Source organism: Andrographis paniculata, unplaced genomic scaffold (genome assembly GCF_009805555.1).
Source record: "Andrographis paniculata isolate CXL003 unplaced genomic scaffold, ASM980555v1 Contig36END, whole genome shotgun sequence".
NCBI classification, from domain to species: Eukaryota; Viridiplantae; Streptophyta; class Magnoliopsida; order Lamiales; family Acanthaceae; genus Andrographis; species Andrographis paniculata.
The window spans coordinates 2,577,226-2,604,943 of record NW_026137569.1 but is presented as its reverse complement, the minus strand read 5'-3'; the positions used below and the strand labels follow the sequence as shown (position 1 = coordinate 2,604,943).

Here is a 27,718-nt window from a genome sequence, read left to right as displayed (position 1 = left end):
TTAGGCGTGTTTATTTTAAGATTTATATTTGAAATTTTGAATTATATATTTCTGATAAAATATCATATTGAATATAATTTAAATCAAATCTTTCTAAATAAATCTCAAATAAACACTACCTCCCTAATAATTTAAGGGTGTGTTTGTTTATAGGATTTTTAAAGATTTTTACAATTTATTTAATTTTTTTTTCTTCAAAAATATCACATAACACATATTTTTTATTTTTATATTAAATTAAAAATTATCAACACCTGTCTTATATCAGATCATACAATTATTAAATTCAAAATTTTTAATATTCAAATCTTAATTCAAAATTCAAATCCTCAATCAAATACACTTTAAGGTTATTTGGAACCAAAATTTATGTGAATATCTTTTTATCTATTTGATCACATACTAAAGATACAAAAATATCCAAATTTATTTTACATACTTTAACTTATTAATAAAATATTATTATTAAAAAAATTTATTTGAACTGAAACGAAGAGTATATATACTTTATTATCTAAGAAAAAAATAATTAAAATTCTAAATAAAATATTATTTTTAATATTATCAATATAATTTTTTTTTTATTATATATATAAAAATTTACTTGAAATTAAAATACTAAACAACTATTTGATCGTTCAAACAATTGTATTTTTTACTATCTCAAATTAAAAATAATTAAAAGTGATTTATAATCAAATGATTATTAGTAAAAAAGAAAAATATATATAAAAAAATGTGATTGGTTGGAATCCACGATTATATTTTTGGCTATGATGTCTGTTGATTACCGTTAGTGCTCCCTCCACTCACTATTATTATTATACTAATTGCACGCCACTAATGTTTTTTTTCCTGTTTGTTTGTGTTTTTAAACATTATGTATTTGAAATATTTGAGTAAATTTCATTATTATTATTATAATATATATATTTTTTATGTGATGTAATCGTATGTCTTTAATACATACCATTTTTAATAAAATTATATAATATTTTTTGATAAAATGTTAAAAAAACAATACAATCAAATACTTTAATATCCTTTTATAATTGTCGATAATTAATAATAAGAACTATCACGGACACTATTTTTATTACATTATATATATATATTTTACTTATTTACTGTTTAAGAATAATACTAATAAAAAAATAAAATAAAATTTCCAAGAGCATGTACAGTACTTTTATTAAATTATACACATTTTAATATAAAATAATACTACTTACTACTATATCTAACAATGATCTCACTTAAATAAAATAATATAAAATAAAATAAAATGACACACCCAAACACACTCTATAAACAACACAGTAATCTCTGCAAACTGCCGTATGCATTCACACCATCTTCTTCATTAATCATCAACTACCCTAAAACACTTCACATTCACTCACTCTCTCTCTCTCTCTCTCTCTATATATATATATATATATGTATATGTATATATACAGTATCTGGGCTTGTATGTATGTGCTTATCTTCTCTGTGATGAACAGAAAGCAGCAAGTGGGGTTTACTATTGATAAAGCCACACACAAACCCCCAGAGGCAGAGGCAGCAGCTGAGGAAGAGGAGGAGGGTTAGCAGCAGCTATACCTGAAGAAGATCCATCACCATTCTCCCTCAATGTGCACTCCTTTCTCCATCTTCTCGCTTCTCCTTCTCCTTCTCTGCTCTCCGGCTGCGGCTAAACGATCCAGGCCCACAAAATGGCAAACCCTTGCTGGTCAGTACTCTTAAATTTCTCTCTCTCTCTCTCTCTCTATGTGGAGTTTGTGTAAGGGTAATGTTGGAGGATGTATTTATCTATCCTTGATCGGTCGTATCATTTAGGAATTAGGATTTTGGTGAGCACAGCAATTCATAGGGTTTCGATTTTATTTTGTTTTTGCCTATTCGGAGGTTTTGGTTTAGGTTTCGATTGAATCGACGAATGTACGGTTTGGAAGTCTGTAATTGTTTCGATTGTTGCAGGAGATCCTCCTTTGGTGATAGCACGAGGCGGGTTTTCAGGAATCTTTCCAGATTCCAGTTCTTACGCTTATCAATTCGCTCTGCAGACCGCCTTGCCTAATCTCCTCGTTTGGTGTGATGTTCAGCTCACCAAAGATGGAGCAGGAATATGCTTCCCCGACATCAGGCTCGAAAATTCATCCGACATTGATGTCGTCTTCAAGGACCGCCGAAACACCTACACCGTCGACGGCGTCTCGATGCAAGGATGGTTCTCCGTCGATTTCACCCTCAAGGACCTCTCCTTCGTCAAATGTAAGCTTTCATTGATGAACTAATTGCTGCAATTCCTTTGCGTTGTTCAATAACATCATCTGATTATTGTCGATTCATATTGTCTCGATTCCATGGAATGAGTTAGGGCATTTTTGATTCGTGTTCATGCATTGATCAAACAGTGAAACAGAGGATTTATTCTCGTTCCCCCAACTTTGACGGTACTCCGATGCAAATTCTCACTGTCGACAATGTCTACCGCCTGAGGCCACCTGGAATGTGGTTGAATATTCCGGTAAACAAATCTTATCCTTCTACATTACATCTCAGATCGATCAATGATCATCGTAATAATCTTTGCTTGTTGTGTGCAGCACAACGCCTTTTTCAGCCAACATAATTTGAGTACGAGGAGCTTCGTCATTTCTGCATCCAAGGCCATGATTGTTAACTACATTTCTTCGCCGGAGATAGCTTTCCTGCAAAGTATCGTTTCTCGATTCAGAGTAGGCCCGACGAAGCTAGTGTTTCGATTTCTTGAGCTTGATGACACAGAGCCTTCAACCAACCAAACTTACGGCTCACTTCTGAGAAATCTTACGTATATCAGGACTTTTGCTGCCGGAATTCTTGTTCCTAAAACCTACATATGGCCAGTCGACAGTTCCTTTTATCTGTCGAATCACACGTCCCTTGTGATGGATGCGCACACCTCTGGTTTAGAGGTTTTCGCATCCAATTTCATAAATGATGCGCCGTTGCCGTATGACTACAGCCACGACCCTGTCAACGAGCATCTCTCTTTTATCGACAACCGTCAATTTTCTGTTGACGGTATGCTGTCCGACTTCCCATTAACTTCATCCGCAGCCATAGGTAAGCACTGATCTCGTAAAATCAGGTTACTTACATCTATTTTCGGACTCGATTTCTTCCATCTCCAATAAGTTTTATTCTTGCAGATTGCTTCTCACACATGGGCAAGAATCAGACAGTTCAAGGTAGCGTCGACAGTCAGTCGTACCCTTAAAAAATTTTCCTCTTTTGTCCAAAGTCATTTATATTGACATGTTTCTTTATCTTTTATCCAGCAAATATTTTGGTTATGTCTTCCGAGGGAGCCAGCGGGGATTATCCCGGTTGTACGGACCTGGCTTACGCTAAAGCGGTGTCGGATGGTGTCGATATACTTGATTGCCCCGTTCAAATGACAAGCGACGGAATACCGTTTTGCTTGGGATCGATCAATCTCAGGGATAAAACAAATGTTGCCGAAACGGCTTTCAGCAAGAGGGCGACAACTGATGCAGCCCTTAACGTAAAGGATGGAGTTTTCGCCTATAATCTCACATGGAGTGAAATTCAGACATTGAAGCGTAAGATTTTTCCAGAAGCTTTAACTATTTTGTCACAAGAATTACGATGTTAGCATATTGGTTAAAATCTGCTGTTGCCTGTTAATGTGGTTTAGCTTTAACTGCAGCCGCTATTTCGAACCCGTACTTGAAGTATTCTCTGTATCGAAATCCAAAAGCCCGAGACAAAGGGATCTTGCTGCAGTTATCAGACTTTTTATCGCTCGCTAATAATGCATCGTCCGTCTCGGGAGTCCTCATCAGTATAGAGGTGAGTTTTCTACGCCCAAAGATTTGAATTTTGATCTTTCGTTTCAATGGCTCCCGACGTAGTTTTACTTTTCCAGAATGCAGCCTACCTAGCTGAGAAACAAGGACTAGGAGTAACCGATGCAGTAATCGACGCGTTGGACAAAGCCGGGTATGATAATCAGACAGCCAAGAGGATCTTGATCAAATCGAGCGAAAGCGCTGTATTGAGAAAGTTAAAAAGCAGCAGCGATTACGAGCTCGTTTACGTCGTCGACGAGGATGTCCGGGACATCTCGAACGCAACCATTTTGGAGATAAAAACATTCGCCGGCTCCGTCGTCGTCTCCAAGAAATGCGTGTTCCCTTCCAACGCAGCCTTTCTCGTCGGCCAGACTGCCGTTGTTCCGAAGCTGAAGGCCTTTAACCTCTCAGTCTACGTGCAGCTCTTCCAGAACGAATTCGTGTCGCAGCCGTGGGACTTCTTCTCCGACGCCTACGTCGAGATCAGCACCCACACCTACATGGGAATCGACGGCATTGTGACTGATTTCCCTGCGACGGCTGCCAAGTTCAAAAGTGAGTTCATCGAAAATTTCACCTTAGACGACATTTTTAACGATCTTTTCTTATTTCTAATCCAATCGAGTTCCGCAGGGAATCGATGTCTCGGGTACGCCAACGTTCCGCCGTACATGTCGCCGGTCCAGCCCGGGGGGCTGATTCCGCTTATGGCGAAAGGCTTCCTGCCTCCGGCCGAGGCTCCGAACCCTGTCCTGATGGAGAACGACGTGTCGGAAGCTCCTCTGCCGGCGGTCCGGGAGAGGCCGCGAAGCTTTTCCGTCGGCAATGGCTCGGCGGTTGCGCCGGCGAGCGCAAATCCTTCGCAAAATGGAGATCAGAGGTTAATGGGTGCGAGCTCAAGGTTGGTCTTCTTCTTGGGTATAATTATTTCTATGGCCATTCTTTTGTGTGTCTGAAGAAAACAATATATATCTGATTCTGAATCTGAATCTGTGTCCTATCGTATCTGTTCCACTGATAAGTTAAAATGTTTGTGTATGTAATGTAGTAATAATTTGAGAGAGATGTAGAGCTTTTGATGTTGTTCATTGTAGTCGTTTCATGTCCAATTAATTATTGCATCGAAGTTTTAGCATTAAATAAGAAGGTTATGTATGTTGTTTTGATTTGATTTTTTTTTTTTTTTAATATAATAAAAATGCACCAAATAAAATATATAATACATCCAGATTTATTCACTTCGTAATAATAATAATAAAAAAATGATTGGAATTGGAGCTAATAGTATTGAAAACAATTTTATTTATCTTAGCATTACACTTTATTTATTTCCGACCGTATATTATCCCATATATAATTAGCCGTATTAGAGTAAATACGCCTATATATCTATATTTGTAGAATCTCATTATTGCTGAGGTTAAAAAATAGATAAAATAAAGATTCATGACTAGGAGTCTACTGTCTAGGACTAGGAACGAAATTATACTAAGTTATTATAATTTTTAACATTATCGTGTACATTATATTTATATATATATATATGCAATTTTTTCTTTTTTTAATCAAAACTTTTAGAAAGAGTGAAAAAATATATATAAACGACAGCCCATTCCGAAAAAGCCGTTTTAAAAAATGTCAAATTAAAACAAAATAATATTACAGTGAAAAAGTCGAATTAAATTTCAAGCTCATTTGCAGCAGACGCGCGTCTATCTCACGCACCAATGTACATCGCCCACCTGTGCCTCGCCGTCCATTGGCGCGCGTGATTGCCACCCTCTTCAGACTCAATAAATTCTGCAGTCGCTGATGCTATGTAAATCCTTCCTAGTTTATTTATTACTATTAATATTTTATTTCCGCCATTGAAATAGAAGCAGAGCAGGTAAAGGTTTCGCACTTCGCAGCACTCTGTTTCCATTTTTGCTCTGCTTTTAGCGACTCTGGAGCACTCGATTTTCTTGCTGCAGGGGCAACCTTTGTAAGCGAGGATTTTTGTGGCTGAAGTTGTGTGGAAATTTGGATTTAATTGGGGCATTGGAGGCAAGAAAAAGGGTTTCGATTTTTTACTACTGTTCCTATTCCTACTTTACTTTTCTGCCTTTGATTGAATCCTTATTTTTCTCTTGGGTACGTTCTGCTTTGTTTTGTTTGCTTTCTGATTTCAATTGTTGGGTAGTAATCCTGTCGCTGTTTTTGATGATATTTGGTAAAAGTTGGAGCGTAATTCGAATGGACAGAAAGTAGGTTGGAGCTTTGTTGGTATGTATTGCGAAGGTTTTTGTCTATTTTAGGGCGGTTTTTGGGGTTTAAGATGAACAGATTCTGGAAATTTGCTTCCATTCATTTGTGCTCTGTATTGGCTGCTCGTAATTTCTTCAGTAAATTTCTTCTGGTAAATTATCGGCAACGTAGAAATTTTTGTGCTTCTGATTAACACTGCAAGCATCAGTTGTGGCGGTTAGTTTGTTGGAGTGTTCTTCGCATTTTACAATCGGTACCAATCATTGCCTTTCAGCGCTTTGAATTTCGCAATATTTTCACTTTTATCGATATATGCTAATCTCAAATTGTAGGTTTTCTGGTTAGCCTTTTCCTTGTTTTCATATGCACTCTGGCGTTGTGATGTTTAACGTCTGCATCTTTTTTGATTATTCATTGATTAGGTTTGGGCTAAGATTCTGAAATTCTGATGTTTGTTCGACACGAAGGTTAGAGCTTCAACTATAGGCATGACTCTGTTCTAGTTCATACCAATGATGTTCTTAATTTAAGTGTGAGCTAGATTTAATCGAGACCGAAGGGATATCATGTCGAGTTATAATATGAGTTAGGATGGAGTGTATGTTTGTATTAGCTGAAACGATATTAAACTCGACTTTGATGGGGTTTGTGGCTGCGCCCCGAAAACAAAACTGACTTCTAAGGATATATTTTTAATGAAAATGTCGTAAACTACTGTGTTGGATTATCCGGAGTTAAATTTGTGTCATCCCGGCAGGGATGAGTTATAACTTTTAAGAAGTATTCATTACACGAATCAAACGATTATCCCGTTTATTCATTTTGATTCTCTAATCCTTTCCCAAACAAGTGATAGTGTAGTTCCATGCTGCAATGTATGAATTAGTTTTCAAGTAGCCAATGTGGATCTCATGAGTTTGTTTGATGCCAATATTTTTAGCTACATTTTTCAGGTTTCAGGTTTGTTTCTTGATCATCATCATACTCATGGATTCCCCTCAGTCAGTAGTGTCGCCGCTGAAGAACTCTTCGATCCTTCCTGAATTTGAAAAACATGTAGAAAACCCCAGCATCCTCTCGAGGGACACCGATTCCAAGGGAAAAGAAACCATAGTAGGCGACTCGGAGGACTTTCATGGTGCTTTGGAGGTCTACATTCACCAAGCTAGGGACATCCACAACATTTGCATCTACCAAAACCAAGATGTTTATGCCAAACTTTGTCTGACAAGTGATCCCGAGAAGACGGTGTCCTCCAAAATCATCAATGGTGGCGGGAGAAATCCAATCTTCAATGAGAATCTTGGCCTTAATGTTCGAAAGGTTGATTCCTCACTTAAATGTGAGATATGGATGCTAAGCAGGGTGAGGAATTATCTCGAAGATCAGCTCCTCGGATTCGCTTTGGTGCCTGTTTCCGAAATCCTCCTTCACAATGGGAAGTTGGAGAAGGAGTTCTCTCTCTCCTCGACCGAACTCTTTCACTCGCCTGCTGGATTTGTTCAGCTATCAATCTCTTATATTGGGACCCTTCCGGAAGTCATTCCAATTCCTGCGCCGCAGCCCAAATGCAATGAAGTTGATCCAATATGTCAGGACTCGGAAACTGCTCCTGAAGACTTTGAGAAGATTGAGTTCCCGGATCCGAAGATTGTAAATGAGAATAATCAGATGGTTGAAGAGTACATTATGATGCCTTGCCCTGATGAGGATTCGCAGCCGGTTGTATCTGTTACCGAAACTCAAGTGGTTTCGGATATTCATCATGAGGAGAGCTTCTCGACAGGGTCCGAAAGTTCGAGGCCACAGTTAAACTTTGATTCTCCTCCAAGCAGTGTATCTACACATGGGACTTCATATGCTTCAGTTCCTGCGAGTTTCCAGTCTTCCGAGGCTCCAAAAGATTCAAAAACTCCCAATGTAGAGAATGTCTTACCTTCTCAAGATACTTCCAAAAAGAACAGTGCCCGCGGCGACGTAGAAGATGACAAGAGCAATGGGTCAGGTGAGCTGTATGATAAGACATTTGGAAAGCCTCTTGTCACCATAAACATCGAGCCGGAGCCGAAGGTAGTTCAGCAAGACATAATCGATATGTACATGAAGAGTATGCAGCAGTTTACTGAATCTTTAGCCAAAATGAAGCTTCCCGGAGACTTTGAAAGCGCAACAACCAGCACTGAAGATTCGAGCTCTGATCAGAAAACACCGGGGTCGAAGACCCCTGGTTCTCGAGTATTTTATGGGAGTCGAGCTTTCTTCTGAGAACTTTTAAGTTATTAGAATGAAACTGATGCTAATAGCAACATTGTTATGTTACAGAACTTCGTGTTGGATTTAAATTTCTGATCCTGACTTGTATGCTTAAATGAACTTTGCACCACCAGTAGCTTTCAGATAATTGCTCTTCAGTTTTTACATAGTTACTGTGAATCTAACTTTCTGGTTTGTTATACAACTAACTGTTCTTAGACTTGCCTTCTGTAGATCATCGCGGCGAAGAGCTAGAAGCAGTGTTGTAATTTGTAAGACATAGTCGATATTTCATCTGATATCTGCTTTTTTTTTTTCATTACTCTGTTGATTTGATGCATCAGGTGGCACTTCAAATCGGCACCTCCATGATTTCGTATGCCCGGGCGTGCATATGCCACCGGCACACCCACGCAATCTGTCCATCGTCTCTGTATCTGACTCGCCAGAGGCCGAACTTCTCAGCAATGTCTTTTCCAGTCGAACATCTCTGATCCCTCAAGAAATCCATCACCCATTGCTGAGCTGCTCTATGATCCTGTTCGACGTCTCTCGGGCTCCTGTCTCTGTTCCTGTTCACGGCTGCAGCAACTCCAGCAGCCCCAAGTGCTGCTGCGCCGGCTGCTCCATAAAGCGCCGGAGAATTGATCAGATGAGCGACCTCCCTGCCCAGATCAGGTATCATTTCACCCATCCCTGCTGCTAAATGAGCTCCGATTTTGAGGGCGAATGTCAACAGTTTCATGAACGATTTCATGTAGGGCGCCAGGCACTTCACCGTGATGTTATTCACCTGCATGAGCTCGCAGCCCGTCTGGCCCTCGACCACGTGCATTTCCCGTCGATATTCACATAGCATATGCAACCGAAGCGCTGTCATGCCTGAAACCATGCTGGTTATCAGCCTCCTCGAGTAGTTCTCTGTCGTGACGAAATAGAACATGTTCGGTACTTTCCTTTCTTCGACTTGAATGTTGTAGTTCACAAGGTAGTTTACTTTGTGATGCAGTTCGATCAACAGCCGATGCTCGTAATATCTCAGGCCCTGAATTTCTTGCTTGACGTCCCTGATTTCTTGTTCGATGATCTTCAGCCTGTGCAGGACTGCCTCAACTCCTTTTGCTATCCCGGCAAATGTTGGTTCGACCGAGCCTGTTATTTCGTCACCAGACGATGAGGGATGGTCTGGATTGTTTTCCTCCGGAACTTGAAGTTCCATAGCAAGATTATACAGGTCATGATACCGCGAATGAAGAACCTCTCTGAAGTCATCATCCGACAACAGATCCCGGGCAAAATCAAAACCAGGGCTTATAATAGTGTTTCCCGAATCTGTAACCGTGTCCCATGTGTGCTGATAGTCGTAAATGCTCTCTGCAGGAACCGAAAGCAGCGCCTGCTTTAGCCGCTGTAGATGTGCACATTGGCTCCTCCGGTATCTTGGAGGCGTTAGATTCTTCACGCATTCAGACCGAACAACGTACTCAGTCAGCGCGATTTCATGACAGAGGCTTTGTATTGCCGGGATTATGAGTTGCTGGAAGAGTCTGAGCATTTCGGTCGGGCCCTTTGTGGAGCAGGCGAGCACGTCGATGTAATAGCCTAGTTGTCCTCCAAGCTCGACACGAACATGGATCCCGTTTATGTTTATCAAGATGAGGTACTTCTCAAGGCTGTATGATGCGCCGTGTTGGTTCTTCGATCCCATTATTTTGTTATGCAATGATACCTGCAGGTTTCGAGGAATAGATTGAAGTTTAACGTTCATTTTTTGATAGAAAATGCGCCATAGAAGGAGATGTCAGCACAGCAAAACTTGCCTGCAGGCGAGGGAAGAATCCCGGCGTGAGTAACATGTGGCTCGAGTCGTCGCATTGAAGACGCCTTCCAACAAAATGGATATTGGGGCTTATCACCTGCTGCCATCTCTGCAGCTTCCATCTCCCATCTTCCAAAATGGATGGGATCAGCAATGGCGAGTTGGAATCCGATGGATCTTGTGCACAACAGAGCTCCAATTTCAGCATTGTTCTTATAATTTCATCGGGTTCCAGGTTCTCGACAACATTCGAGCCCCTCCCGGGAATGTGACTCTGTAAGCTTCCTATCAGAATCTTCTCAAAGTATTTTCTGCTTATGAATCCAGTTTTTTCATCGAAGCTTTTCTTTGATCTGATATCTAGTCTTGTTATCTGGCCGAGTATGTCGCAGAACCACTCGCAGTCCAAGATTAAGGATCCCATTTCGTCGAAGTAAATCACCTCTCCTATGTGATGAAGGCTCGAAGCCACTGCTCTCCGCCTCGACTCTGCCTTGTCTTTGCTGTTGTCGTGCCTCGATCGAACTCTCAGAAATGGAACCCTCACTTGGCATAGCTCCTCGAATTCCTTCCATTTCATTGCAGGTCTGTTGTGGTTTTCCAATCTCCAATCCGACAGGATATCGACAAGGTCGTTGCAGAGCTGATAGACTCGAGGAACCCTCTGAAGAATCGTTCTGCACGTTTTTCGGACATGGTGGCTCAGTTTACTCACAGATGCTGATGATCTTGCATCAACTGTGAACACAATTGGATAGAATTCGACGAAGCCCTGGAATTTCTCTCGTAGCTTTTGTAGCGAGCTCACTGTCGCCTCCGGCAGGCCACCGGCCTGCTGATTGATCCTGTCGTGGTGAGTCAGCACGATAGTTATGTTCGGCAGCATACACTGCTGAACCGCGCGTCTTGAATTGGAAATGATGAACCTCAGCCAGTATTGCAGGTCTTCTTCGATCTCGCCGGAGGTTTTTGGTTCTCTGTTGCCTGGCTTCCTGAACAGGCTAGATATGATCAGAAAAATCGACGCACTGCCGTGGCCGGGAAACATGAGATTGTGCAGCGAGTAGAGCTCATGCTGTCCGGCGAGGTTCCATATCGTGATCTTGGTGTTTTCTTCATCTTTGATCGCCTTGATTTTGATTGCAGGTGCTCTCACGGCTTGCTCGACTGGGTTCGTCAGATTCCTCAGGTGATCCAAATATGGCAGCTTCGACGGGGAAATGTTCTGCGATATGGCATTGCATAATGTGCCTTTCCCGGCGTGTTCTTGGCCGCAGAGGAAAACCCGGCAGCTCTTCGGGGCAGTTGTCTGCGTGTTCTCAAGGAGATCGGTATCTGTCTCTACCTCGGCTTCTTCGCGAGTCCTTTCGTTTAGACATAATATCCGGTTTATGCCATCGGCTTGTCCCGAAGCCTGGAGGGGTGTCCTGGAGAGATCGATGTCTTCAATCCAAGGATTCGAGTTTAAGGTTTCGATGACAGCCTGCAGCACGGCGTCGCCTTGCACGCCTTTGCAGCCTTGCAGGGATAGGCGCCGCAGCACGGGGTTCGTCTCTAGGCTCTTGAAGATTCTGACGATGTCGTCGGGCTTCAGGCTCCGGTCATCGTAGATTCCGAAATAGATCACGCTTTGGTTGCCTGTCAGCATCTGGAGAATGGCGGCGAGCCCGTCTCGCCCGATTTTGGCCTTGGCTCCTCCGAATGTGATCGATTTCAATGTCGTGTTGGCCTGCTTTTGCACGGCTGAGAATCTGCTCAGCGGGCAGAGCAAATGCTCGACGGCGACCCCGCCGAACAGGTTCCTGTCAAGGTAGAGCTTTTCCAGGCTCTGGTTTTTGAACAGGCCGGCGGCGATGTACACGGCGGCCTTGTTCTTGAGGCTGGTGTTGGACAGGCGGAGCTCTTTGAGGGTGTGATTCTGCTCCAGAACCCACCGGAATTCCTTCGCCCACTTCGATTTGAGCTTTACTCCGGCCATATCGAGCGATCGGACGGTGGAATTCCAGGCCATGGAACAGGCGAGGCGGCAGGCGCCGGAGATGTCGAGATTGTAGTACACGCGGAGTGTGCTGTTTCCCGGCATGAATTCGAGCACTTTGGAGGTCTTCTGATCGCGATCGGAGGTCCAGATGTGGACCTCCATGGCTCTGTTCCTCGCCAGCGCCGCCGAAATCAGCGGCGCCGCGGTGGCCGGATTGGAGTCGAAGACGGTGAGAAGTTTTAGAGTCGAGTTCACTTCGATCATCTTCGCGAGCTCCTCCGCCCCCTTCAATCCGATTGAATCTTCCCACACCTGGAATTCCTCCAGTGACCGATTCTCCTTGAGAGCGGAGGCCAGAAGGGCGGCGCCGCCGGTGCCGATCCCGGATTCCGCCACCGTGATTTCCTTGATGGAATCGTTTCTCCGAACAGCTTCCGACAGCTCCGACAGGCATTCCGGTGAGAATTTGTTTCTTTTAAAGGTGAGCTGTTTGATGCTGGGATTGGTTTCGAGAATCGTTCGGAGGTCTTTCATTTTCAGGTCGTCCCACTCGACGAGGTGGAACTCGACGTTCGTCAATGAGGAGTGGCCGCCATTGGAGGCCAGAGCTGAGAGGAGCTCCGAGAAGAGCGCGGCGGCGGAGGGTGCGATGTTGACGGTGAGGGATTTGTCTGTTTCCTGGAAAGAAGCCGCCGATGAGGGCTGGGAGAGGAAGAAGGAGATGGTCTGCAGGTCTGGGGTTGAAGACGAAATGAGTTGCAGAGGCCATTGGAGATCTTGGGGGAACTCATCTGTTGTTGCAGACATTTCTTTTTTCAGTGAAGGTGAAGAAGAAACGCCATTAATGCAGTTTTCTTTGAAGGAATTTTGGATTCCTTTCTTCCATTTTTGAAACTTTGATTGATTGATTGAATTGTTTTTCATGCCTGAAAAGAATACAGGAGACTTTTTTGAGTTGCGCTTTTTGCTCGAATTTTCCCATTGGAAGAATTAAAGCATCCGAAGAAGGAAGAAGGAGGTAGTGAAAAGTCCTTTTTGCCCTGTGCTGCGTGTTAATGGGGATCTTTGATTAAATTATTATTTCTATTTTTTATAACGTCTAATTGACTAATTGACGCTCTCTTTATATATATATATTTGAATAAAGTTTTCCATTAAATTTATATCTAACATATAGGTTTGTTTAGACAGAATTTTAAATATTTTTGAGCAGTTAAAAGGCTCCTTACACATGTTTTCTAGAACCGGGAGACGAACTTAGACACAAAATAATTGAATTTGGATTATTGATTTTAATTTAATTATATAGACGAATTGATATGAATCCTACACAATAATAAATAGATCGGATTAAGGTTGATGTTTTCAACTAGAATCCAATACAACAATTTGAGTATGGTATATTATATTAATTAATATGTTTATTATATAAGTAAAACTATTCTAATTTAATAATTAGTTCATATATTTATTTAAATTAAGTTAATTTTAATTAATTCAACATAATTGATTGTATATATTATACTAAAATCTATGACAATACGAAAAACAATAATTGAATTTTAATTAAAGTTTTCGACTTAATTATGTATACGGATCAATATAAACTTAACACTCTAATAAAGGGATCGGATTAAGATTGAGTAATTTAATTTGTTTAAAATATTCAATCTAGCACGAATCAATCCATTATCCGCTCTAATGTTTTCTCATATTTGCTTGCTTAAAATTTTCTAAGACAAATTCAAATTAATCTCTAAGGGAATATTGAAATATATACATATATTTGAATTTGATATAATTATATTGATGTAAATAAGTATAAATTTGACTATATATTACAATATACTATAATGGAGTCAAACTTACTAAAAGGAAAAATTGTATATTTTGTGTTTGATCTCTTAAAATGAAAAAATTTATATTTTTTGAAGTGACGAGTGGAAATATATTTTGTAAGAATATGTAGGTTGTGTTTCTTAAGTGTTTATTTATTTATTTTTTAAAATTTTTGTTATTAGTTATTAAAAATTATATAAGTATTAAGAAAAATTATGAACATATTCATTTTAATTATTTTTAATATTATATAAAATAAAATAGTATATTTATACTTAAAAATATGAGTATATTTTTAACATTAAAATAACAAACTGGTATAATTTTATATTTTCACAAATCCATGGACAAATATGCTATAGAGTGATTTGTACATATTGTTATAAAATAGGATTGTGAATTCAAAAATTTCTTAGATACCAAACTATAAAAAATAAAATAAAATGCAACTTTAATTTTTCTGTTTATTTCTGAAGTCCTCAGCTTTACGACCTAACATTACAACCCTCCATTTTCTGTGCAAAGCATTACAATGGTTTTGTTGATAGGGTTTACACAAATTGAATTGAAGCAAATATGTAGTATTCAAATTGTATGTGTAAAAATATTTAATTTAGTATTCATTAAGTTTCCAATATTACAATGGGATTCATATTAAATTTGAATTAGAATTTGAAATTATTTGATTCAAAATGTTTTGGGTACATTCTTAACAATATCATTTAAATATTTTATTAGAGTCTCCATTTGTTTATGCGAACCTATTCAATTCAATTAAAAAAATTTTGAAAATAAAGTTGCAAATAATTAATCGAATTAGAAACATATATCATTCATCAAGTTCACTAGAATAAGGTAATGACAAAATAAAGCTATATATATTCAAACGAAGAACATAAATATATAAATATCTCATCAACATTTAACAAATAAGAACAGACATTTGTATTACAGTTCTAGCTAACTAAGACAACATAAAATCATATTCAAGTGAAGAATGTAGATTTTTTTTTTTTTGGCACTAATTACAACATAAAACAATTCAATATGAAGAACTTAGACATTCATGCAATGGCTAAAAATATAAATAGATGTTCTGCAACTTTCTTGATCACTATCGACAATATAAAGTCACATTCAAAACAAAAAACTTAGATATTCATGCAACAATTAACAAATACAAAGATATGGTTCTGCGATATTCTTGATCACTAACGACAAAATAAAGTTATGTTCAAAACAAAGAGCTTAGATATTCGCGCAACGGAAAACAAATAAAATAGTTATGCCACATTCCTTATTGCTAACGACAACAAAAAACTACATTCAAAATGAAATATACAAATATTTTTGCAACGGTTAACAATTAAAGATAGATTGTAGAGTTATAGTTTTTTATTATTCATGGTAAGGAAAAGCTATATATTACTCAAAAATATGAATATTCGTACAGTAATTAACAACTAAAGATAGATAGTCATACTACGGTTCTTCATCACTACCAGCAATATATAATGGGAATGTTATGTATTTAAATGAATGCAGAGCATATAGAATGTCAAACTACTTTAAAGTGATCAAAAGAATTTACAAAAAGTTTGGAACTAATCTTTATACAATTAATATTAAAATTCAACGATACTGTAGGGTCCATAAAATCAATCGTAACTTAAATTTAAGCGAATTATCACACATTATCTAACACATTTGAGACAATATAGGGTACTATGAATTTTTTTATGGATGAACCTTATTTTATGTTTGATCATTAACTTCCTATTGTAAGGAGTCAATAATTTTATATATTCGATAGTTTGGTCTATCCATAGGTTTATTACAATGAAATTAATCTTGATTATTGACAATCTTAGGGTGTGTTTGTTTGGAGGATTTTCCCCAAAATTTACTATTTATCCAATTTTTTTCTCCCAAAAACATCAAAACAAAAACTTACTTTTTATTTTTTATACTCTAAATTAATTTTACATTCAAAATATCACATTACATCACATCATACAATTATTCAAATTCAAAACTTTTACTATTCAAATTCCAACTCAAAATCCAAATCCCAAAACAAACACACCTATAAGTTAAGAAAATATTGATTAATTTAAATTATTAAAGATCTGATTAAACTTATGAGCAGATTCAACATAAAATCCTCCTTGTAACTACATAATTTAATATATAATTAACCAATGTATTAACCAATGTTATACAAAAATCTCAACCATTAGTTAGTAAATGGCTATGGATTGGGTGGTGACATAAATATTCAGTACCCAAACTTAATTAGTTAGAAAACATTTAAATTGATTATTTTATTATATTATATAATTAACATAATTAAGATAATTAAATTGTTAAGTAATAAGCACATATGCTGAAATAAAGCACTGAATCCCTACAGATGTAGTAAAAGTGGGAAGAAGTGTGGGTGAAAGTGTCTTTAGTCTACTGCAATTTATCCAAAATGAATTTTTTCATGTTTTATTTATTTTAAAAAAATTTTAATTTGTTAATCACTTTAAATAACCTAATTTGTCTGTAGATCGACGGTAGAACACCAGGAGTTCTTTTTTTTTTTTTTTTTTTTAATTTCGGCAGCCGGAGACTGCACCTTGCATCCATCACTGGTTGGAGCATAAGAGCGCGGCAGCAACATTCCGATGATGTAGAAGTGTGGAAGATAGATGGGGGGAAAAAAGGTAAAATACAGATTGCGCCATGTGGCGCAATCTGGGGCACCCTGAGCATGTGGGTCCGGGTGCAGGGTAGAGTTAACCTAGCTAGAATCAGATTGCGGACTGTATTGCGGCTATATCTTAAAGTGGGCGAGCTTCGATTGTATCGCCGTCTTCTTCTTCTTCAGAGAGAGCTACAGGTGCCATTGCCAACCTCTTGTTGTTGTAGCGATTCTGTCCGGCAAGGAGAAGCTGAAGCTGCTTGGAGGAGAAAGTGTGAGAAGATCGGTTCGTGAGGAAAATTAAAACTTTGCTTTGATTGTTCCTTTTCGTCAGGAAATCAGGAAACCCTAACGCCGTCTCTTACGCCGGTCACCGGTGAGAATCTCTCCTGTCTGGCTACGTCTTATGAACGATCATGTTTTTATTGCTGTTTATTTGTTTTCCTTGTTTTCCATTTTTTTCCCACTTTAGATTATGATTTTATGCTAGATCTAGGGTTTTTTTGTTGGGATCCATTGATTTATTAATTACGAGGATCAATTTGGTTTTAATTTGCTTTGTACTTGTTCTGTCGTTTCAGATACATAATCAATCTGAACGTGGATAGAATGGTGAACCACAAGAAAGCTGTTTCATCGAATGTTAGGGCCGGCAAGAAATCAGCGGAACATGAGAAGCGTTTCGGAGAAAATAAGACTATGAAGGAGGCAGCTGGAGGTCGTGGAGATCGGAGACTTGGATCAATGGCGAAGGCGCAGATGGATGAGAGAAAAGGTGAGTCCAGCAGCAAGATAGAGGGAAGCTGCAGTGGACAGAGAAATGGGGGATGGGACTGGTACTTCGACCTGTTAGATTCTCTTTCGGAAGAGGAGGCTAACGCGGAGTTTCAGTCCAAGGAGACTCCCGACGAAACATCTGATTCTCATTTCGATGATTCCGATTCTGATGCTGATATGATCGACGCTCAAGTCGCATATTACAGGAAGCCGGAAGAGTCCGGTTCTGATTTTGATTCTCCCCCTTCTTCTCCTTCTCAATTCAATTCCTCCAACCATTTTGACTCCTCCAGAGATGTCGAAAATTTTTTACATTTATTCATGGAGTCTCCCTCTCGCGGCACAACAGATCGGCAGAAGCACCGTGTCTCAGGGTCTGGAACTGTGAGACCTAAGCATGGTAGGAAGGACAACAACAGAGGGAGGCGGAAGGTGTCCAGCAAAATTGTGAGGCCACAAGTTGAAACTCCAGCTCATCTGGTTGGAATGTCAACTACTTCCAGGTATGATACTCCGCGACCTGTGGCCCATAGGACACCAGGGAATTGGCCGGCACAAATAAAGAAGTCATACATCGTGGTGGATGCTAATGTTCAACCTGAGGAGCATAGCCGCGTCCCCGAGTGTGATGTTTCTTCGGGGAAAGATAGGTCGATAAAGGAGGAGGAAAGGGAAGTTCCTGCCATGGAGAATCGGCACATTCAGAGTGCACCGCCAGTTTGGGATAACAAATCACCTCACTTGAACGCTCCCAAGAAGCGGTGGCTGGCACTGAGTAGGATGGAGGAGAATATTGAGAAGAGACAATGTCTAGGCCCAAATGTCCGTGACCATGATCCGAAGTAGGCAGTCATAGACAGGTGATGGGCTTCCTTCGGAAACTGGCTGAGAAAGGCGAGGGGAGTACACCGGCCTAACGAGGGAGCTGAAATCAGGAAGATTCTTCGAGCAGCATCCCGGTGAGGGATTAGAGTGGAATGACCATGATTAGAATTTCTGAATGTATGTTTTGTTGGCGGCCGAATTGGGTGAACAATTGCTTGTTCTTTTGGTTGTAATTTATTTACATTGCATGTTTGGTTTGGTCATTTGGACCTTATGCAAACAACCAGTACTCTAGTGTGCAAAAGCCTATGTGACTTTAGGCATTTGGTCCTGAGGCATTTCAGATACAATGGTTAGATTTTAATGTATTGTTTGGGTAAGAATGGATCTAAAATCTATAAGGTATTTGGTATTTGGTATTTATTTATATTTTATTTCAAATCCATGAAGTCATCCTTTTACTTTGGTCTTTGTTCTTCTTTCTTATTTTTACTTTGGTCAAATCCATGAAATTTGTACTTACTAATATATTTATTGTAAATTACCTTTCAAATCTAATTTTTTAAATTTAAATGTGAGTTGTTGAAAGATAAATAGAGTGTAATATATATCATATAGTGCAAAAAATGCTTAAAGAAATTTGATGCTACGGTTAACAAATAAAGATAGATTGTAGGGTTATAGTTTCTGACCACTAACAACAACATAAAGTGAGAATGTCACTTACTTAAATAATCATTGAATAAAGAGCATATAAATATCGAGCTATTTTAAAGTCGCGAGTACTTACTAAATTTATGTAACTAAATCTTCATATGTTAAAATGGGAATGCCATGTACTATAGTTTTTGGTCACAAATGACAACGTAAAGTGGGAATGCCACGAACTTAAATGATCATTGAATGAAGAGCATATAAATATCTAGCTACTTTAAAATCACGAGTACTTACTAAAAAGTGTGTAACTAACTAAACCTCCCTACATTAAATTTAGGATTCAACGATATGGTGGGGTCCATAAAATCTATCGTAATTTTAATATAAGCGGATTATCACGTTGCAGCATTATCCAGCACATTTGAGACAATTTAGGGTATCCAGAATTTTTTTATGAATAAACCTTATTTTATGTAGATTGATTAATTTAGTAGTCCATAATATATATATATATATATATATTTTAATATTTGGTAGTTTGGTCTATCCTTAGGCTTATTACAATGTAATAATTGAACCATAATTAAGTGTCAAGGAGAAGCTGTAGCTGAATTGGAGGATGAAAGTGAACAGATCTATGTGAGGAAAAAATTTATGGAAAGGGTACTTACTGGTCCAAAGAATTAGGAAGTTGGGGGCTTATTTAGAATCCCTGGCCTGGAAATCGAAATCGCTGCCAGTTTAAGTTGATAGATCATCTGATTTTAATGCTCTGAAGAAGTATGATGGAACAGAATCATGAGATGAAACAATTTCCGAGATTGCCTGTACACGAGCACGATCCTGAGCAGACAACAGACGACCACAAGTGATGCACTTCCTTTGGAGAGCGGCTGAAAAAGGAGAGCACCCCGGTCTCCTGAGGTATTGACACACTTTTGGTTTTGACTGATGTTATCCGAAGTTCAGTCGAGCAACAACCATCAGTTATGGTGAAACTCAAGCTGGAGTTAATTATGAACATATTCATTTTAATTATTTTTAATATTATATAAAATAAAATAATATATTCATATTGAAAAATATGGTATTTTTTTTTAATATTAAAATAACAAACTGGTATAATTTTATATTTTCACAAATCCATGGACAAATATGCTGGAGAGTGATTTGTACATATTCTTATAAAATAGGGTTGTGAATTCCAAAATTTCTTAGGTACCAAACTATAAAAAATAAAAATAAAATGCAACTTTAATTTTTCTGTTTATTCCTGAAGTCCTCAGCTTTACAACCTAACATTACAACCCTCTATTTTCTGTGCAAAGCATTACAATGGTTTTGTTGATAGGGTTTACACAAATTGAATTGAAGCAAATATGTAGTATTCAAATTGTATGTGTAAAAATATTTGATTTAGTATTCATTAATTTTCCAATATTACAATGGGATTCATATTAAATTTGAATTAGAATTTGAATTATTTGATTCAAAATGTTTTGGGTACATTCTTAACAATATCATTTAAATATTTTATTAGAGTCTCCATTTGTTTATGCGAACCCTATTCAATTCAATTAAAAAAAATTTGAAAATAAAGTTGCAAATAATTAATCGAATTAGAAACATATATCATTCATCAAGTTCACTAGAATAAGGTAATGACAAAATAAAGCTATATATATTCGAACAAAGAACATAAATATATAAATATCTCATCAACATTTAACAAATAAGGACAGACATTTGTATTACAATTTTAGCTAACTAAGACAATATAAAATCACATTCAAGTGAAGAATGTAGATTTTTTTTTTTTGGCACTAATGCCAACATAAAACCAATTCAATATGAAGAACTTAGATATTCATACAACGGCTAAAAATATAAATAAATGTTTTGTAACTTTCTTGATCACTATCGAAAATATAAAGCCTAATTCAAAATAAAGAACTTAGATATTCATGCAATAACTAACAAATATAAATATATGGTTCTGCGATATTCTTTATCACTAACGACAACATAAAGCTATACGCAAAACAAAAAGCTTAGATATTCGTACAACAACAAACAAATAAAATAGTTCTACCACATTCTTGATCGCTACCGACAACAAAAAACTACATTCAAAATGAAGTATACAGATATTTTTGCAACGGTTAACAAATAAAGGTAGATTATAGAGTTATAGTTTTTGATCATTGACGACAACAAAAAGCTATATATTACTCAATAATATGTATATTCGTACAATAATTAACAACTAAAGATGGATAGTCATACTACGGTTTATGTATTTAAATGAATGTAGAGAATATAGAATGCCGAACTACTTTAAAGTCAAAAGAACTTACAAAAAGTTTGGAACTAATCTTTATACAGTTAAAATTAAGATTCAACGATAAGGTAGGGTCCATGAAATCTATCGTACCTTAAATTTAAACGAATTAGCACGTGCATCGCATTATCTGACACATTTGAGACAATATAGGGTACCATGAAATTTTGTATGGATGGATCTTATTTTATGTTTGATCGATTAACTTTCTATTGTAAGGAGTCAATAATTTTATATATTTGATAGTTTGGTCTATCCATAGGCTTATTACAATGAAATAATTGAACACTAATTAAGGGCACAAGATCATCAATCTAATTATTACCCAGTCTACACACAATGCCCTCACACCCATTTGGATTATCTGCTGATTCATAAATTTATTCACCAATATGCTAAATTAATCCTAACCATTAAAAATCTTAATTAATTAAGAATATTTTAATTAATTTAAATTATTAAAGATGCCTATTAAACTTGAGTAATACTGAATGAGCAGGTTCAACATACATCCTCCTTGTCACTACATAATTTAATATATAAATACATCATTCATCAATGTACTAACCAATGTCGGACAAAAATCTCAACCATTATTTAGTAAATGGCTATGGATTGAGTTAGAAAACATTTAAATTGATTATTTTATTTAATTATATAATTAAAAGAATTAAATTTTAAAGTAATCAGCACATATGCTATGCTGATTTAAAGCACTCAATCCCTACCGATGTAGTTAAAGTGGGAAGAAGTGTGAGTGGAAGTGTCTTTAGTCTACTGCAATTTATCCAAACAGAATTTTTTTATGTTTTATTTAGTTTTCAAAAATTTTAATTTCTTGACCACTTCAAATAACCTAATTAGATTGTTTAGTATTTAGGAAGTAGTTTACTCCTATTCCTCAAAATATATCAAAATGTTTCGTTGCCAACGTCGTTCTGCGCGACATCAATGGTGGGGTTTGTGGGCTGTAGATCGATGGTAGAACACCAGGAGGGTTTTTTTTTTATTTTATTTTTATTTTTATTTTTTTTTTCGGCACCTTGCATCCCTCACCGGTTATTTCAGAAGACCGCTGCAGCAACATTCCGATGATGTAGAGGCGGGGAAGATAGATGTGCGGGGAAAAATAAAAAAAGAAACATACAGATTGCGCCACATGGCACAATCTGGGGCACCTGGAGCATGTGGGTCCGGGTGCAGGGCGGAATTAACCTAGCTAGAATCAGATTGCGGACTGTATTGCGGCTATATCTTATAGTGGGCGAGCTTCGATTGTATCGCCGTCTTCTTCTTCTTCTTCAGAGAGAGCTACAGGTGCCATTGCCAACCTCTTGTTGTTGTAGCGATTCTGTCTGGCAAGGAGAAGCTTAAGCTGCTTGGAGGAGAGAGTGAGCAGATCTGTTCGTGAGGAAAATTAAAACTTTGTTTTGATTATTCCTTTCTGTCAGGAAATCAAGGAACCCTAACGCCGTCACTTACACCGGTCACCGGTGAGAATCTCTCCAGTCTGGCTACGTTTTATGAACGATCATGTATTTATTTCTGTTTATTTGTCTTCCTTGTTTTCCATTTTTTCCCTCCTTTGATTATGATTTTATGTTAGATCTAGGGTTTTCTGAGGTGGAAATTTTGTGGGGATCCATTGATCTATTAATTTCGAGGATCGATCTGGTTTCAATTTGCTTTGTACTTGTTCTGTCGTTTCAGATATATAATCAATCTGAACGTGGATAGAATGGTGAACCACAAGAAAGCTGTTGCATCGAATGTTAGAGGTCGTGGAGATCGGAGATTTGGATCAACTGCGAAGGCGCAGATGGATGCGAAAAGAGGTGAGTCCAGCAGCAAGAAAGAGGGAAGCTGCAGTGGACAGCGAAATGAGGGATGGGACTGGTATTTCGACCTGTTAGATTCTCTTTCGGAAGAGGAGGCTAACGAGGAGTTTCAGTCCAAGGAGACTGGTCCAGATGAAACATCAGATTCTGATTCGGATGCTGATATGATCGACGCTCAAGTCGCATATTACAGGAAGCCGGAAGAGTCCGGTTCTGATTTTGATTCTCCCCCTTCTTCTCCTTCTCAATTCAATTCCTCCAACCATTTCGACTCCTCCAGAGACGTCGAAGATTTTCTATGTTTATTCATGGAGTCTCCCCCTCGCGGCGCAACAGATCGGCAGAAGCACCGTGTCTCAGGGTCTCGAACTGTGAGACCTAAGCATGGCAGGAAGGATAACAACAGAGGGAGGCGGAAGGTGTCGAGCAAAATTGTGAGGCCACAAGTTGAAACTCCAGCTCATCTGGTTGGAGTGTCAACTACTTCCAGGTATGATACTCCGCGACCCGTGGCCCATAGGACACCAGGGAATTGGCCGGCACAAATCAAGAAGTCGTACCTCGTGGTGGATGCTAATGTTCAACCTGAGGAGCATAGCCGCGTCCCCGAGTGTGATGTTTCTTTGGCCGGGAAAGATAAGTCTAAGGAGGAGGAAAGGGAAGTTCCTGTGATGGAGAATCGGCACATTCAGAGTGCACCACCAGTTTGGGATAACAAATCACCTCACTGGAACGCTCCCAAGAAGCGGTGGCTGGCATTGAGTAGGATGGAGGAGAATAATGAGAAGAGACAATGTCTAGGCGCAAATGCCCGCGACCATGATCCGAAGTAGCCAGCCAAAGACAGGTGATGGGCTTCCTTCGGAGACTGGCTGAAGAAGGCGAGGGGAGTACGCCGGCCCGCTGAGGGAGCTGAAAGCAGGAAGATTCTTCGAGCAGCATCCTAGTGAGTGATTATAGTGAAATGACCTTTGTTTGAACTTGTGGATGTAGATTTTGTTAGTGACTGAACTGGGTGAACAATTGTTTGTTGTATTGACTTTACTTTGTTTACATTGCACTGTGTGCTTTGTGCTTTGGTTGTTTGGACAGTATGCAAACAACCAGTACTCTAGTGTGCAAAAATCTATATGACTTGAAGCATTTGGTCCTGAGGCATTTCAGATTCAATGGTTATATTTTAATGTATTGTTTCGGTAAGGGATAGATTTAAAATCTCTATAAGGTATTTGGTATTTATTTATATTTCATTTCAATTTCATCTTAAAAATCATCGTGTTTTTGTTTTTTTGTGGGTTTGTGTTGTTTTTCTAAATGTTAAAAAGTGAGATTCGTACTTACTAATATATTTATTGCAAATCACCTTGAAAATCCAAATCTTCCAATTTAAATGTGAGTTGTTGGAAGACAAATAGAGGGAAATATCATATAATGCAAAAAATACTAAAAGATATTTAATGCAACGGTTAAATATAAAGATAGATTGTAGGGTTATAGATTCTGACCGCTAACGACAACAGAAAGTGAGAGTGTCACATATTTAAATGATCATTGAATGTAGAGCATATAAATGTCAAGCTATTTTAAAGTCGAGAGTTCTTACTAAAATTGTGTAACTAAATCTTCATATGTTAAAATGGAAATGCCACGTACTATGGTTCTTGGTCACAAACCACAACGTAAAGTGGGAATGCTTTGTACTTAAATAATCATTGAATGCAGAGCATATAAATGCCTAGCTACTTTAAAGTCACGACTCCTTACTAACAAATCTAAATACATTAAATTTAGAATTCAACAATATGGTGTGGTCCATAAAATCTATCGTAACTTAAATATAAGTGAATTAATACGCGTGCCGCATTATCCGGCACGTTTGAGACAATGTAGGTTATCAAAAATTTTTTTATGGACGGACCTTATTTTATGTAGATTGATTAATTTAATATTATGAGTAGTCCATATATATATATATTTTTTTTGTATTTGGTAGTTTGGTCTATCCACAAGCTTATTACAATGTAATAATTGAACCATAATTAAGTGTCAGGAGAAGCTACAGCTGAATTGGAGGAAGAAAGTGAACCGATCTATGTGAGGAAAATTTAAGGAAAGGGAACTTACTGGTGTAAAGAATTAGGAAGTTGGAGCGCTTAGAATCCTGAGAAGAATCAATGTCCGGGATTGCCTGTGCACGAGCACGATATTCTTGAGCAGACAGCAGCCGACCACAAGTGATGCACTTCCTTTGGAGACCGGCTGAAAAAGGAGAGTACGCCGGTCTCCTTGGGTGTTGACACACTTTTGGTTTTGTCTGATTTTATCCGAAGTTCAGTCGAATGACCACATTAGCCATCAGTGATGGTTAAAGCTGGAGTTAAACTGATGAACTTTGTGATCGAATCTAGGAACTTTGTGAAGATTTTTTTAACTCATTATTCGAAATTGCAGTTAAAGGTTAAAGATGTCTATTTTTCAAGAGAATCTAAGTTGGTTTTGATTGCTGGAAGTAATTAGCAACAAACTAACAACCACATGGATGATTATATCAAGCTGATTGGATACATCTTTGAGAAGATTAGAGTAGAATAGATTGAGTCAGTTGAATATTTTTTTTGAGGTGATCGAACTGGAGAGAAGTTCATCAAGAATACATCTACTACAAATGATTTTCTGCTCGGAAATCTTTGGAAAATTTCAGCCAAACTTTTTTGGAATCAGAATAGCTTATTGGAGTGGACTATAAGGATTTAATAATTTTAAATTTAAGATCTTAAAAGAATAATTTATATTTATAATTTTATTTTATTTTGTTTTTATATATACTATTCTATTTTTTTTTAATTTTTTTTATATGCACATATTATTTCTTCCAAGTTTTTATAAATGTATCTATTTATATGTTTGTTTTTTTTTTTCTTTTAACTGGAGTTATCTTACAAATTAAAATTAAATTGCATAATTTTTTAAAATATTATTTAATAATCTAATATGTGTATGAAAATATTTAATTTTAATTTTAATATTTAAATTAATTAAAAAATCCATAAAAAGACTTTTTATACTTTAATATTTTAAATTATTTTAAAATTAGTACTAATTTTATAAATTGTGTAATAGTTTTATTAAATTTATTATATATATATATATATATATTTTATTTTAAGAAATTATAAAAAAAAATTATGAAAATACTGATAGTTGAGTATAAGAGTATGTGAAATTGCAAAATTTACGGTGAAGTATGAAATTTAAAGCAATTATCATATAAAATACATCATCATATATTTTTCTTTATAATAAGATACTTATAAATATAAAAAATATAAATATATCTAATAAATTTATTAAAAAATTTATAAAAATATAAAATTATATTTATTTATCTAGCCGATAAAATATATATTCACAGTATCAAAGTTTTTCAATTTTAATTTACATTCATTATATTTAGTAAATTTTCTACTTAAATGATGAGTTTGTTTATTTGTGTATTATAAAAATTAATTTGTACTACTTAAAAACAAAATAAACAAGCTCGATGTTTTTAATATAACTTTTTTGATTAATTTATTATTCTACTTATATACTCCCTTCGTATGCAAAAGTTGGAACATTTAAGTCCCGCATGAAGATTAAGAAAAATAAATATTTTATTGAAAAAATGATAAAAAATAAAAAATAGTTAGGAAGTATTTTTGGAAAGTAAGTTAGAAATTTTTTATAAAAAAACGAGGAGAGAGAATGTAATATAAATGAGTGACATTTGATGTAAATAAAGGTTGAATAAAAGATAATAGTTAAATGCTGATTTGTTGACTTTGTCAAAATTAGTAATAAGGTAAATTTAATGGACAAAATAAAAAGGAAAGCAAAAGTAAATTTGAGGGACGGAGAGAACATGATTTTTTTTTTTTTTTTTTTCTATAAATTGAATAAGAATAATAAAAAATTAAAACATGATATAAATTTTCAAACCACTTTAGTAATTAATGTATAAATTTTTCATTAACTATTTTTTATAGATATTTTTATAAGTAAACAAAAATTAAATCAAACAATATAGTATTATTTAATATCTATGAATAGCTAGTTATAAACTAGTAGACTAGTAGTAAACTTAGAGTGAACGTCTATATATCGACACCCCTGTCCTGTATACGCACACGTGATCATGAAATCAAGATTTCTAATAAGTCGAACATGTTTGTTCTCATTTCGATAAAAAAAATAAAATGAAATGATGGATAGAATTCCTACGGATAAAAATCATTGTATGTGGCACTTCAGGAAGCAGAAGAAGTTAGCCTGTGATTTGCTTTTTTCAAACTATTTTACTATTTTTCTTCCTCAAGTAGAATCATATCTTGTTTGTTGGTATCCCATGTGCATTAATGGCGGATTGGATGTTTTGTACAGAGGCCCATGATGATTGTTTGCCTGTTACCCGCAAGAAAACAAAGTCCCTGTTTCTGGTAACTACTTCGAAAATTTTGGCTGCTTCATAGATGGATGCATACAAATTCTATTAATTCTCGCCTTGTCGGGCTCTAATCCTTTTCGATCAGCCATATGTGGTCCTAAAC

General features: G+C 36.9%; 4 protein-coding genes across 21 annotated transcripts; 3 read left to right on the top strand and 1 right to left on the bottom strand.

Annotated features, from left to right (window-relative positions):
• The first annotated feature begins 1,397 nt into the window (after window positions 1-1,397).
• LOC127249892 (glycerophosphodiester phosphodiesterase GDPDL3-like) lies at window positions 1,398-5,034 on the top strand. 2 transcript variants are annotated; one of them, XM_051272946.1, is made up of 9 exons: window positions 1,398-1,735; window positions 1,984-2,277; window positions 2,421-2,533; window positions 2,613-3,114; window positions 3,201-3,239; window positions 3,330-3,614; window positions 3,722-3,864; window positions 3,941-4,421; window positions 4,500-5,034. In XM_051272946.1, exons 1-9 carry the CDS (start codon window positions 1,636-1,638, stop codon window positions 4,820-4,822), a joined length of 2,280 nt encoding a protein of 759 aa, XP_051128903.1. In that variant the 5' UTR covers window positions 1,398-1,635; the 3' UTR covers window positions 4,823-5,034. The 2 variants fall into 2 exon arrangements, with proteins under 2 accessions (XP_051128903.1, XP_051128904.1); XM_051272947.1 differs by having other exon boundaries at window positions 1,399-1,735; window positions 2,109-2,277.
• Window positions 5,035-5,680: 646 nt separating this feature from the next.
• On the top strand, window positions 5,681-8,533 carry LOC127249496 (uncharacterized). 17 transcript variants are annotated; one of them, XM_051272289.1, is made up of 4 exons: window positions 5,681-5,754; window positions 5,840-6,366; window positions 6,536-6,580; window positions 7,067-8,533. In XM_051272289.1, exon 4 carries the CDS (start codon window positions 7,101-7,103, stop codon window positions 8,376-8,378), a length of 1,278 nt encoding a protein of 425 aa, XP_051128246.1. In that variant the 5' UTR covers window positions 5,681-5,754; window positions 5,840-6,366; window positions 6,536-6,580; window positions 7,067-7,100; the 3' UTR covers window positions 8,379-8,533. The 17 variants fall into 17 exon arrangements, with proteins under 17 accessions (XP_051128246.1, XP_051128257.1, XP_051128260.1 ...); XM_051272300.1 differs by having other exon boundaries at window positions 5,682-5,754; window positions 5,840-5,912; window positions 6,536-6,599; XM_051272303.1 differs by having other exon boundaries at window positions 5,682-5,754; window positions 5,840-5,924; window positions 7,074-8,533.
• LOC127249495 (protein TORNADO 1) lies at window positions 7,256-13,220 on the bottom strand. Its single transcript, XM_051272286.1, has 2 exons — window positions 10,193-13,220; window positions 7,256-10,101 (listed from the first exon to the last, which is right to left on the bottom strand). The coding sequence occupies exons 1-2, from the start codon at window positions 13,088-13,090 to the stop codon at window positions 8,719-8,721; spliced, it is 4,281 nt and encodes a 1,426-aa protein (XP_051128243.1). The 5' UTR covers window positions 13,091-13,220; the 3' UTR covers window positions 7,256-8,718.
• Window positions 13,221-16,716: 3,496 nt separating this feature from the next.
• On the top strand, window positions 16,717-18,664 carry LOC127249884 (uncharacterized). Its single transcript, XM_051272938.1, has 2 exons — window positions 16,717-17,070; window positions 17,276-18,664. Exon 2 carries the CDS (start codon window positions 17,304-17,306, stop codon window positions 18,315-18,317), a length of 1,014 nt encoding a protein of 337 aa, XP_051128895.1. The 5' UTR covers window positions 16,717-17,070; window positions 17,276-17,303; the 3' UTR covers window positions 18,318-18,664.
• Window positions 18,665-27,718: the final 9,054 nt, after the last annotated feature.

Bases quoted from the DNA above. Each gene is read 5' to 3' on its own strand.
- LOC127249892 (XM_051272946.1), top strand. From the start codon at position 1,636: ATGTGCACTCCTTTCTCCATCTTCTCGCTTCTCCTTCTCCTTCTCTGC. The intron at 2,278-2,420 runs GTAAGCTTTCAT...TTGATCAAACAG, and splicing joins GGACCTCTCCTTCGTCAAAT to TGAAACAGAGGATTTATTCT. The intron at 3,615-3,721 runs GTAAGATTTTTC...CTTTAACTGCAG, and splicing joins TGAAATTCAGACATTGAAGC to CCGCTATTTCGAACCCGTAC.
- LOC127249496 (XM_051272289.1), top strand. From the start codon at position 7,101: ATGGATTCCCCTCAGTCAGTAGTGTCGCCGCTGAAGAACTCTTCGATC.
- LOC127249495 (XM_051272286.1), bottom strand. From the start codon at position 13,090: ATGAAAAACAATTCAATCAATCAATCAAAGTTTCAAAAATGGAAGAAA. The intron at 10,102-10,192 runs CTGCAGGCAAGT...ATTCCTCGAAAC, and splicing joins CGCCGGGATTCTTCCCTCGC to CTGCAGGTATCATTGCATAA.
- LOC127249884 (XM_051272938.1), top strand. From the start codon at position 17,304: ATGGTGAACCACAAGAAAGCTGTTTCATCGAATGTTAGGGCCGGCAAG.